This window comes from Dinoponera quadriceps, unplaced genomic scaffold (genome assembly GCF_001313825.1).
Source record: "Dinoponera quadriceps isolate SergipeBrazil2010 unplaced genomic scaffold, ASM131382v1 scaffold278, whole genome shotgun sequence".
In the NCBI taxonomy this organism is placed as follows: domain Eukaryota; kingdom Metazoa; phylum Arthropoda; class Insecta; order Hymenoptera; family Formicidae; genus Dinoponera; species Dinoponera quadriceps.
In genome coordinates this window covers 426585-439160 of record NW_014554664.1, presented here as the reverse complement: position 1 = coordinate 439160, position 12576 = coordinate 426585, and the positions used below count along the sequence as shown (strand labels likewise).

Below are 12576 nucleotides of genomic sequence, written 5' to 3'. Positions count from 1 at the left end.
CTGCTAAGTTAAAACGCACGTTGCCTGCATTTCGATCGAAGGGGATTCAAACTAGGCTGGAAACGTTCCGCATTTACGATTTGATATTGAGATTGATGCGAAGAATCAATTTATTATCAAATCAATAACTTAAAGAAAGTGTGTTATACTCACACACACACATATATGTATTTATTTATTTATTTATTTATTTATCAAACAAAATTAATGAAGAAATGGTCTCATTTTGAAGGATTAATGATTAATAATTTATACGATTAGACTCAACAACAACAACATCAACAACAACAACAACATCGATTCGATACTTCTTTCTTGGTCACCTAACAAGGTCTTTTTATTTCTTTTCTTATATCTAAACCAGTTTTTCTTCCTACGAGTTAGAATCGAATAAAAAATCAATAAATCTTTTACACTAATTTGGTGCGTCAAGTATATTTCGCGCGCGCACACACACACACGCACGCACACATCCGCTAAAGTACTGGTATTATGTGTGGCTCGAAATTCCATTTTGCTCGGAATTGATCAAAGAGGATATTACGGAACCAACGTTCACATCCGTCTTTTATACTCGCGCACGTTGCGAAACGCGTAGAACGCGGGGGCGACAAGTGAGGGTCGGCACTTAATCCTTTCGTTACGTTTTTCCACCGACGATAATATAATTCCCTCCTCGCGTCCAACACATAGAAACGATTCAGGTATGGAATATCATAAATCCCGATGAGATACATCCTCCCCCCTTTATTGATAAGACTGAAATCAAAGAGGAGGCTCGTCCGGCAAAGACAAAAAGGACATTTAAAAAGACTCGATAACTTCGAATCTCCGTTCGTGCAATTAATCTCTCTGTGCCGTGTACAATTACAACCAACGGCGAAATAAGCAAATAAGAGCCGATCGCGGTTGGTGCTGTTTAAACTTAATGAATCCATCGAAGCTGAACGTTCCTCAACTTGAAACTCGACAGTTGAAGCTCTCCTGAGACTGCGAGAGCGGGATCGGCCGATGGCGAATCAAAGAACCAGTCGAGTGAAGTGATAGCGCAGGGGAAACTAGGAAAGAGAGAGAGAGAGAGAGATCGAGAGAGAGAGAGAGAGAGGGAAAGAGACAGAGGACCTGGAGCGTGACCTTATCGAGGAACAGGAGCGTGCGCGACGGTTCGATCGGTGTGTGCTGTGCACTCGGCTGACTCGCTAATTGCCACCTGATGAAACCTCGATTCCCGAACGAGCCGTCGGCGGATCGATGCGCATCGACGGCGTCCGCTCGACTTTCACCGGCCGCGGGATTTAGTTTGCTCGACGCTAATGCGTTTGTTCTGCAATTATCGGCCGTCCTCGTTATCATCGCCGATGATAATGCCCGCGGTGGAAGATTACGCGCGAGCCGCTTATGTATACGCGACTCCGCGTCGCGTTCGCGCGCGGCTTCGCGCGGTTGCGTCGAGCTTGGCAAATATTTGCCCCGCGATCGCGGCAGACACTGAGAGAATGAGAAGAGGACGCAGAGAGAAGACAGGAGAGAGAGAGAGAGAGAGAGAGGAGATATCGGGGAAAATCACAGCTGCGCTTCTCCGCGCTTCTCGATCGCGGCCGCGGAGATATGTAACCGGCAAATATGATTATTCAAATCAACCGCTCACAATAGTATCGCCATCGATGGCGCGCGTCAGCGACAAAAATAGCCCGCGATTTCGCGATTTCGCGAGAGAGAGAGAGAAAGAGAGAGAGGAAGAGAGATGAGCCTGATAAATAAGTTCGAGTTAATCCTGAGGAACGTTTCAGCGCTTCGAAACCGCCTCGGAGCGCCTCCTCAAATAGGAGGAAGCGCAGGAAAACCTTGGCCAGATACACACCACACACACACACACACACACACGTACATGCACGCGTGCGTTGTACACAAACGAGCCGCTTCGCACGAGCGCACTCTCGCGTATCTATGATTGATTTTATTGCAAACGTGACTCATGGCTCATCGTAAACGTCGCCGAGGCGGCCTCAGCACGTGTATGCACCGCTGTGGAGCTAAAAATACGGAGCAGTTCCGCACAATTCATTGAGCACCTGGTATTGTGCAAGAACGGTTCGTACGAAACCGGGGCTTGTTTGTTCGGCAAGCGATTGTTCCTCAGCGATCGGACGACGCGCGGGATTTCCGCGAGCGTACGCACGTGATACGCGCGCGGCCGTTCGCGGTGATCGGCGATCGTGCACGGTGGCTGGCATAAATCATTGTTGGGAAACACCTCGGAATTCGCTTCGGCGTGAAAAAGCTGCGTCAACGGCGAGAGGACGTGTCCGAAGTCTCGGCGACGTGAAGAAAAGAATAAAAAAACGAAAACATTACGCAACCCGGTGCCGATCGCCGCGTCGGGATTTTTTACCCGACGTTGCCCGACGGAATGTCGAGCGGAACGGCCGAGTGCGCGATTCGCCGGCGAAGTCGTAAAAAAGAAAAAGGGGGGAGGGGATCGACGGATCGGGTAAATCGAATACGCGCGAGGAGGAGAGGAAAGAAGGGATAGAGATTGGCGATCGCGATCGGCAGTTGCGTGCCGCGACAAATTGAGCGCCGTCGAAATTGCGTATCATCGAAAACGTGACTCCGTGCGGAGGTCTCTCCTACTTCCTCGCGCGCGATATCGGCTCGTATTAATACGAGTGATATCACCGGTCACTCGGTGAAACGGTAGATTGTGCGTCGCTATATTGTTCCTTTTATTGCTCGTACGCCGGCTCGTTCGAGTCACAATCTCTTCCGCGAGCGACGAGGACGCGCGAAATTCGCGTCCCGTTCAAAGCGAGAGAGCACGCCAGTCGGACTCTCTCGCTGTTGATCCCGACCTTTTTCAATGTACGAGATTTAACGTCCACTTTAATATTTTCACCGACCTCTTAGATCGACCTCTCTCGATTCCACTTGACCCGCAACTCCCATATAAAGCCGCGCTAATTGGGCCCCGAAATTTTATTCCCTTGGAGCTCATCTCTTTGATCCTCAAGTGGGAAACTGTTTATTTATCACTCTACGCAAAGAACGTGATTTTCATAAATTCACGTTTTCATTAATGAGGACGTACATGTTTGAGGAAAATCAGATCTACTGTTGATTTTGTAATATATAATTATTAATCAAGGTAAATTCTTGACTACTAATATATAAATTATTATTAATATCGTTGTCTAAGCAATTGGAAATTATGAATTTTATTAATTATTACTCACAATCGCACTAAACAACATTCAGGAGTGAAAGGGTTGAAAAATATAAGAGATCATGTAAAATAAATAGATAATATAAAAAAATTAATTTTGTGTTATCTCTTGTATTAAAAAAAAACACTAAAAATTTTATATTATTTTTCGCATAAAAATATAAGATGATAACGTATAGAATTCATAGTGTTTTTAAATGTTTTTAAGTTTTATAATTATAAATTTATACTTTCGAATACACATATATAAAGTAAAACTGAATGTGTAAGATTAGTATTAGTAGAAATTTAATGTATAAGAAATATAAATTAAAGTTACTGTGTAATCCTCTCTGTGTACAATCTGTGAATATTAGAAAATTAAAACCCAAAGTTGAAGCAGAATTTCGACTAACACGTCTCGAGCAAATATGCGACATTGAACCTCGCATCGTGCGCACACGCAAGATTGCACGTTCATTTATAAATGGGACGGAATCAAGTGACTAATCGAACGAGAAGACACGCAACGCGCAACGATAAACAAACCCGCTGTCACTCCGTTTTGATGAAAACGGGAACACATTTATCAAGTCAACATTTTATCGATCTAGCAAGCGGAAATATTTGGAAAGTGGTAGAATTTGTAAACTCGAGGAGGGAGACGTCACGAGACGAGAAGCAGCACGAAAGACGAAGTCCGCTAGTGAAATTCGCGAATGCAAGACGAGCGGTTCGAGACGCGCGCGCGCGCGCGGTCGTTGATTTTGCGCGCGCGTGAGGAACGCGAGCGGAGGTCGGGAAATTTTCGGACTCCGGTAGCTCTTCTCGTTACATTATATTTAGACTTGACGTAGGAAAGGCAACTTCCTCCACACCTCCATTCTCCTCGTCCTCCTCCGCCACCTCTTCCTCTTCTCCCTTCCTCGCCGATAGTCCGAGAAATTTACGAGGGCGCCAATTTGACGAGCGATAACCGTAAAATTCTTTCGCACGGTCGCGTTAACGATCGTCGGAAAGAAGGACGCGGCGATAACACTGATCAACACGAAATTTTTATGCTGAATCTAAACCATCAATTTTGGTGAATTTCGTGGCGATAATCACAAATATAACAATTAAGATCAAAACTTAACTATAATTTCCATCATATAATAAGCAATAATCAAACGAAAATTTCATATTTGACACTTTCGTGGCGTGGAGAAAAGAGAATATCTTCAAAAGCATTCCTGTTGAAGAAAATATGTTTACCTTAAGATGGTATGTACGGCAGTACTGTAAAAGTTCATAAATGACACTCGTATTTTAATTTACTGTGAAAAGACAGAGGCAATTTCTATTCTTTCATTGAAACATTCTTTATTCCGTTTAATCTCATTAAATTCGAGACCGTTAAATTGTAACATTCTTTATTTCGAGACGCGTAATGATGTAATATTTAAAAGGAAGTTTAGTTTTTTCTAACAGTATATGAAACATAAAAATAAGAAATTATAAAAATATATTCTACTGCTTTATTTTCATATTTAATATATTATTTTACAAAAATTAAGACACAGCCCATACTTCTAGAACTACAGCTAAATAATTTTTCATTGTTATTTTTTTGTTTCAACACATAAACATAAATAGAAAAAATTAAAATTCATGGATACAATTAAATCAACATGGATACAATTCATAATACTGTCGGTGTAATTTGTGATACCGCTTTCGTAGACGCGAAGGAGAGAAATATTTCGAATTAACTGCGCGCTTTAATGCAAGAGTGTAAGATTCAGCCGTTTCGTCCCAAACGACGAACTAATCGAGCGTAAACGAGCCATTTTTCCAATTGTTAGCACGAGCGCGGCGCGAACGCACGCGAATTAAAAGGACAGGCGTGAGATTACCATATCGGCCTTGGGCCATCAGCTTTATACATATACGGAGGTATTGCTTGGCCGACGTGACGTCACGAATCTCCACTTGAGTCATAGTGGTCCACGAGGCGGCGTACCGCACGAAAGATATCGGATATGTGTCCATCTTTAGCGAGCTCTTCACATTCACGCATTGTGTCACATCAAACGCGAAATAGGCGCGTGCAAAGTTGCCGTAAATACAAAAGAATTGTTTAAACCACTACATTTTTCTAAAGGAACGTGTTTATTTGGAGAAAAAAGAGAAACATGGAAAAAAATATAAATTTGTGTTAGTTGCATGAAAGAGAAATACAAGGCGAGTTTTTCTTTTTTCAAATGTCACACGTGTAAATTTCATCTACGATTATTTTTGGAATATTTCGTTATTCTTATAGAATCCTGTGATATATCGGGTTGGTACAACACATTTTTTACATGTATCAAGTAAAATTACGAACGATGTTTCAAAATATTAATTTTTTGCGAATGTTATATAAGCAACAACTCAGCAAGTTGACTCAATATTTTCTCAAGCAAGAAAGTTGAAGTTTCCTGTTGTCTTCTTAATGCTCGAATCAATAATATAAGTAGTCGAAATTCGTGGAGGAACAATCTAAAATCGTGGAGGAACAATATTTGTTTCATCAATGAAGTTAATCAAATTAATAAGAATTCACCAGTTAAATTAATAAAAATTCTCTCTCCCACTTTCTCTCCCTCTCTCTCTCTCCATTTCATATGACATTACTGACAGATAATGGGTCCCCGTTTCTACTAATCATCGATCTTCGGCGTTTATTTTCCCATTTCTCAAATTACAATCTAGAACGTGACCACGATAACGAGACGGCGATGCTCATCCGACTTTGACAGCATTACGTCATGTCACGTTCCTCGCACATAACGTTTCTAATCTTAACGAAAACACGAAGTAACCGAGCCTGTCGTTCTCGATTGCAGATCACAGTTATTTCACGACGGCACGGTTAACGTCTTAAAGTTGCGTGAGCGCAATTTCAAAGGAAATCACCAGCATGACTAATCCCGATTTTCGTTTATTTCGACCCAGAAAGTTTTTATTTCCACGTGTGAAGGTATCTGGCATATTCTCGTCTCCAGATAAAAATCAGAAATCAAAAATACCTACACGGCCTAAACTGTTTCGCATCCATTATCTGCATAGCACGATTCTTTATAAAAATTCGTGAGAATTGGAAGAATTTAACCATTTTTCCCTAACGAAAATGTCAAGAGAGGTCGTTATTCCGGCGACTTTTCAATTTTCACCGTACCAGCTAAATCTCAAATTAAAATTCTGTTGAAATAAAACCTGCTTGAGAAAAGTTTGTTACTCAATCGTGGCGCTGTTTTTGTCAAAATTGGTAAAAATTAACGATTGTAAAAGTTTGATAATCTTTCCTTTAGTAAAGATACCGAGGCAAATCTTTATTTATAGTGACTTCTCAATTTTCAACATAACATACCTCCGTGCATATAGTTAAGCTTCAGATAAAAATTCTGTAAAAACGAAGCCCCCTTGAAATTGATCGAAGCAAATAACTTTCCTGCTTATTTGGTCGTCAGAAATTTTTTCACTCGACGACAAGCTTTGCTTTTCCGATCATATATCTCGGAAACACGCGGAAATTTCGCTGAGGAAAAATTGTCAAGTTCTCTGTTGCCAAAATCTTATCAAGGACAGCGCTGTGTGAATATAGTCAGCCCGAAATAATTGCGCCGTACACATACACATCCAAACGACTCAACTTATCGTGAGCGCAACTCAATAATTGCTTACGGTTCACCGATGAAAGTTCCGAAAACCGCAGTGCGGTTAGCTCTATTCCCGGCTGTTCTTTTTCCCATGCGACCCTCTGCACCTGTGCGCGCGCTAATTGTGGATCGCGAGGCACGTCGGAAGAACTATCGACGAGCGAACGATACGGGAACGAAGCAGGGCGGAAAGCGCGCCCGGATCGCGAATTCGCCCGAACCGAAAGATTTGGATTCTAAATTAAACCTTTAATTCTACAACAGACAGGAGCTAAGACAGCGAAACAGAGGTTCAACACACTTCAACTCAAATAATATGATTTACTTCTACTTTGACTCTGACGATGTTTTAAATTTCCATTTTCGCTGTTTTAAAATAGGTCGCGCAAGATAGCATTAAAATCAAATCTGTAAAATTAAAGGCTTCAGACAGTTAAAAAGCGTTGGTATCGTTAGAATATGTTTTTATTAGTCTACATGTCATCTAAGTAGGCGCAAACTATTCTTAAGGCTCCCGATTCTTCGCTGCGATCATCCTGTTTGGTGACGTCAGAAGCGAGAAAACGCATGCCCAATATTCTTGCGAAATACTTGAAAATAAAAGGATACGTCCATAAAATGGCATTCTTTCGGTCGACTGAGCACATTTCTAAGATGTTCCGGAAATGTTCCTCTCGTTCTAAGAATCAATAAATAACCGTGGAATTAATGTGACATGTAATTTGCCTTTTTAGCTTGTCTCTCCTCGTGATTTTGTCGCGTTAATTTTACGACTATTAATCGACTGTTAAAGAATAAAAGGAAAACTTTCGGGATATTTTTTCAACGCGCTCAGTCGATCGCGAATATCATTTTACGAACACGTCCTTTTATTCCAATGTATTCCGTAAGAATTGTTGGCGTACTTCCGACGTCATAAATTAAATTGAGACGAAGAAACGGGAGTGTTAAGAGCGTCAAAGTAGCGTCAAAATTTCGACCCCAGTCGCCACGTCGAGCCGAGGCCGAAGAAATCCTACGAATCGATTCTGACTCGCGAATGCAACGTAGGGGCGCAAGGGGGATATCTTATGGATGCGGCAGGGAGAGACTATGTTGTGCGCAGGGAATGGGTTCGCGGAGAAATTCGCGAAAAATGTATGCCGCCGTGGAAAAGCAGCGATGAGTGGCAGAGCCAGCGGAACGACTCGCGGACGGACGGCGATGATGCACGCGAGCGAGCTTACGGCAATGCGGCCGCGAGTCGCCGCACGCGACCGCCCGTTCGTCTAGACGCTGAAGCGCGGACTCGCCACCCCTATTTAGGGGCTCGATTCGCATGGTTCCTTCTGATCGCCGGTCTCGCGAAAAAAAGGGCGTCACAATGGCGCCGCGTTCTCCCGCGATTAATGAAGAATAAGCAACGACAGGTGCAGTAGAAATATTGTCGAAAGAGGTTCCAGTGTTTGAGATATGTCATCGAAGGGGATTCTTAGAGTCATAGTCGAAGAAAAGATGTTCATAGTTGATGGAAACATTGCCGAAAGAGGTTCAGCAAACGTCATGGCAAAGAAATCATAGATTTTTATAAAGGAATAACTAGAAATAAATTTGACGAACGCGGAGAAATAAAGATATTAATGAAATTGATAGGTAGATTTGAGAAATATCATCGAAATGGGCTCTTAGATTCTTAATTAAAGGTGAGAATAATTAAAAATGGTATTGGCTTAAATATAATTAAGATGGGAGTGTTATTAGAAGGTACTCTTAAATTTAAGAAATATCGCCAAAAAGTGATTTCTTAGATTCACAGTCGGAGAAAGATAATTAAAAGATAATTAGAAGCATATTTAACAAACGGGAAAATACAAATATTACCGAGAAAACTTTTATATTTAAGAAATACCACCAAAAGTGATTCTCATATTTACAATTAAAGTAGGAGATAATTAAAAATAAAATTGATGAATATAAAAAAATGAAGACATTAGTGAAGGAGACTCTTAGATCTAAAAGCTATTAGCGTAAAACAATCTTACAGATTTGACAAATACGGAAATATAGAAGTTTTACCGATAAGAGATTCTTGAATTTAAAAAATATCACTAAAAGGAACTCTTATATTTATTTAAACCAAGGAAGAAGAAACAGAATCATTGTCGGTATGTGAAAAAATTTCTCTTTATTCTTATAACGTAAATACATAAACATTAACAAATATTTCGATCTCAGTTCGCATCCTTATCAATGACTAAAGCAACCCTATCAAGAGAACAAGTCGCGCATTCGATCATTAATATGCCGAAGCTAGAGATTGTAGAAAAATACAAACTGCACGCGTATTGCACAAAAATAACATCGAGAAATATAATATCGACCATGTCCGTTCTTTCTATTTATTTCGTTCGATCTTTCTCAGGGATATTTAGGAATTCATTTACATATTTTAGGCACTAAGAAGATGGAGTACAAGACCAGACAGTGGCACGAGAAGTGCTTCTGCTGCGTGGTCTGCAAGAACCCGATTGGCACGAAGAGCTTCATCCCGCGCGAGCAGGAGATTTACTGCGCTGGCTGTTACGAGGACAAGTTCGCCACTCGGTGTGTCAAGTGCAACAAGGTGAGCTTAGTTCCTTTGATATATCGCACTGACCAGAAGGTTAGATAATAGATAATTAACCAATTAAAAATTAAGTTAAAAAGTTAATAACTCTTTTAACTTAACTTAATTAACTGCAAATGAATTAATTTTCAACTTAAACTAGTTATTTTAAAATGTACTAATTTTAACTTATTAACATTTTGTACAAGTTAACACAATTTATCAATATTAAAATGTTAAAACAATTTGTCGATATTAAAACTGAATGCCAAATAAATTATTGTGGACGTTTACAATATAGATTAAGAAAAATCGAAAGTAATGTCAGCAGAATATTTTTTCGTCTTTCTAAGTGCTAGTGTTTTTTTTTTTTTATAGAATCCCGAGCACAAAGCAGTTGATACTTTTTTTATAAAAAGACTACCTTTTCATCGTTTTACATAAATGTAATCTACGAATAAGAAAGTTAATTATACAAGATATCTATACGTATGTATGAACACACACAAGAAAGTTAATTATACAAGATATCTATACGTATGTATGAACACACAACACACGGTTTTGCACAATTAACTTTTAATTTTAATAAATTAATTTAACTTTAACTTAACTTTTAATCAAATTAGTTTTTGTTTAGGTAATTTCCGACTAAAGTAAGTTAATTTTATAGGGCATTCGCTTTTAATTTAACTTAGTTAAAAATTAAAATTAAAGTTAACTTATTCAAACGTAGCAATCGCGTAAACTTACCTTCGTATTTATCTCATTTGTCATATCGGAAGAGAGACAGAAAATCGAGTTCCTAGTCTTCAAGCTCATTCGATTAATTCTTCCCAATAAAATTCTGCTGCAGATCATCACTAGCGGCGGCGTGACGTACAAGAACGAGCCCTGGCACAGAGACTGCTTCACCTGCAGCAACTGCAACAACTCCCTAGCGGGTCAGCGATTCACGTCGCGCGACGACAAGCCGTACTGCGCCGATTGCTTCGGCGAGCTCTTCGCCAAGAGATGCACCGCTTGCTCCAAGCCGATTACTGGTACGTTCCTTCTGCCAGTCGTATTTCCGCGATAGTGTGCACTTGTGAGCACTATTACTTGAACGACGACTCCTTCGGGATGTAAAAAGATTCCACGTATTTCTCCCGTCGCACTGATTTTCTTCTTACTCGGCACTCACGGTTTAAATTTTTTAAATAAAAATATTTGCTTTGTTTCTTCACATTTTGCGTAGCTAAGGAAATACGCAAGAGAAGCTTTCTATTACTCCCTCCCTCCGGGAGAATCTGGGGTCGATATTCCATTTATCATAAGAGGCTCCATTGAATCATAAAAACCAAGGAAATGATTTCATCGTTATCTCTTATAGTTCTCGAGAAAATCGCTTACAACACTTCACGCGGTCCACCCTTCGTTTTCTCAACTACGCAGAATATGAGAGAAGTTTTTCAGATAAGCGTCGTTTGTTTCTCGAAGAGTTACCAATGTCTGTAAAACCTGATCACATTTAAACTAAATTAAATCGCATCTATTTATAAATAAGTTCAAAATTAAATTACAATATAAATTAAACTAAATAAAATTAATTTCCATTATACGTATCTAAATGAATTTATTTTAAAAATAAAATATGTATAAGAAAAACAAGGATTATGATAAGAAACGGCCGCAAAATAATAGACGTGATAATTAAAATTTTATTTTATTTGCCTTTTTCAAGCACTTCATTCTTAATTTATATATTTATTATACTTACTTAAACTCATGTTTATATTTATAAAAAAATTTCTATCTATAAATTCTAGTTATACTTAAATAAATTTTAAATATATATTTTTTAACGTTTAGTGAAATTTATATTTACATTTAAAATATTGTTTCTAACGGTCGCTATCGTTACAAAGAAAACAACGCCGGGAAGATCGGAACGGGACGGTTCGTGTGAATTTTGCGACGCTTGTCGAAATTTCACGTGCGCGCGCCGCGGAGGGAGCGTGTTGAGAAATTTGCGAACGCGCGCGTAACACGCACGAAACGCATGAGCGAAGAGCGCATGCAGCAGTAGCGTCACCTAAACGCGACTCACCGTTCGATTTCCAGGCATCGGTGGCACTCGCTTCATCTCCTTCGAGGACAGGCACTGGCATAACGATTGCTTCATCTGCGCGGGCTGCAAAACCTCATTGGTCGGGCGCGGCTTTATCACCGACGGCGACGACATCATCTGTCCGGAGTGCGCCAAGATGAAGCTGATGTAAGGGGAGCGTCACCGCGGCCCCAACGACCACGTGAACGACAACGGGCTCGACGGGTAGCGAGGTGAAGGGGGAGGAGCGGAGACAGGGAGAGCGGAGGAGGGTGCAGCGCCGCGACGCGGCGAGCGCGTGATCGTCGAACGAACACCACCACCGTGTGCCGTGTGAGACAGAGAGAAAGAAAGAAGGAAAGAAAGAAAAGAGGGGAAAAAATCGCGAAGAAAAAAAAAGAGAGAGCGTGTCGTTCTCTTTTCGCTAGCCGACGATGAACGGACTCGAACGCGACGCGGACGCGACGCACGAACGAACGACGCCCGGGGCAGGCGGAGAGAGGGAAGGGAGAGCGCTTCGTAGAACTTTCGTAGAGGCTTCGCCGGGACGACGACAGCAACAACCGTGATGACGGGGAAACAAAATAGCGTAATAATAAATATTACGAATGAAAATAAATAAACAAGAAAGAGAGAGAGAGAGAGAAAGTAAGAGGAGGGAGGCAGGGGAGAGGGGGATGAAAGAGTTCGCTCGTATTTTAAGCTGTATCTTACGAGCGCACCGGCGAGGTGCGTCCCGACGGGATTCTCTCGTGCCGACTTTTCTCCGGGATTCTCTCGAGAACGATCTTCTCCCCTCGTCTCGATCGGTGCGGCGATCCTCGCGAGCACCGATCGGCCGCGAGAAAGAGAAGGAGGGGGAAGAGGTCGGGCACGACATAGGACGGCGGGAGCGACGGGATGGATATCGACTTCTTTCTAGCTTCATAGCGTCGTAGCGACTTTAGTCTGTTTGTTCTTGTCGGATTTTCGTTCTGCGTGCTGTTGTGCTTCGTGGAGAGTTCGCCGATTCGCGTGTGCG

General features: G+C 41.2%; 1 protein-coding gene across 12 annotated transcripts in view; it reads left to right on the top strand.

The window, feature by feature from the left end:
- LOC106740603 (four and a half LIM domains protein 2) overlaps positions 1-11954 on the top strand; it is a 214291-nt gene extending 202337 nt beyond the window's left edge. For all 12 annotated transcript variants that reach the window (XM_014611801.1, XM_014611794.1, XM_014611800.1 and 9 more), the window contains 3 exons: positions 9315-9484; positions 10323-10509; positions 11570-11954. In XM_014611801.1, the coding sequence (XP_014467287.1) occupies positions 9315-9484; positions 10323-10509; positions 11570-11727 (515 nt within the window). In that variant the 3' untranslated portion in view covers positions 11728-11954. The remainder of the gene's footprint in view (positions 1-9314; positions 9485-10322; positions 10510-11569) is intronic.
- The last annotated feature ends 622 nt before the right edge of the window (positions 11955-12576 follow it).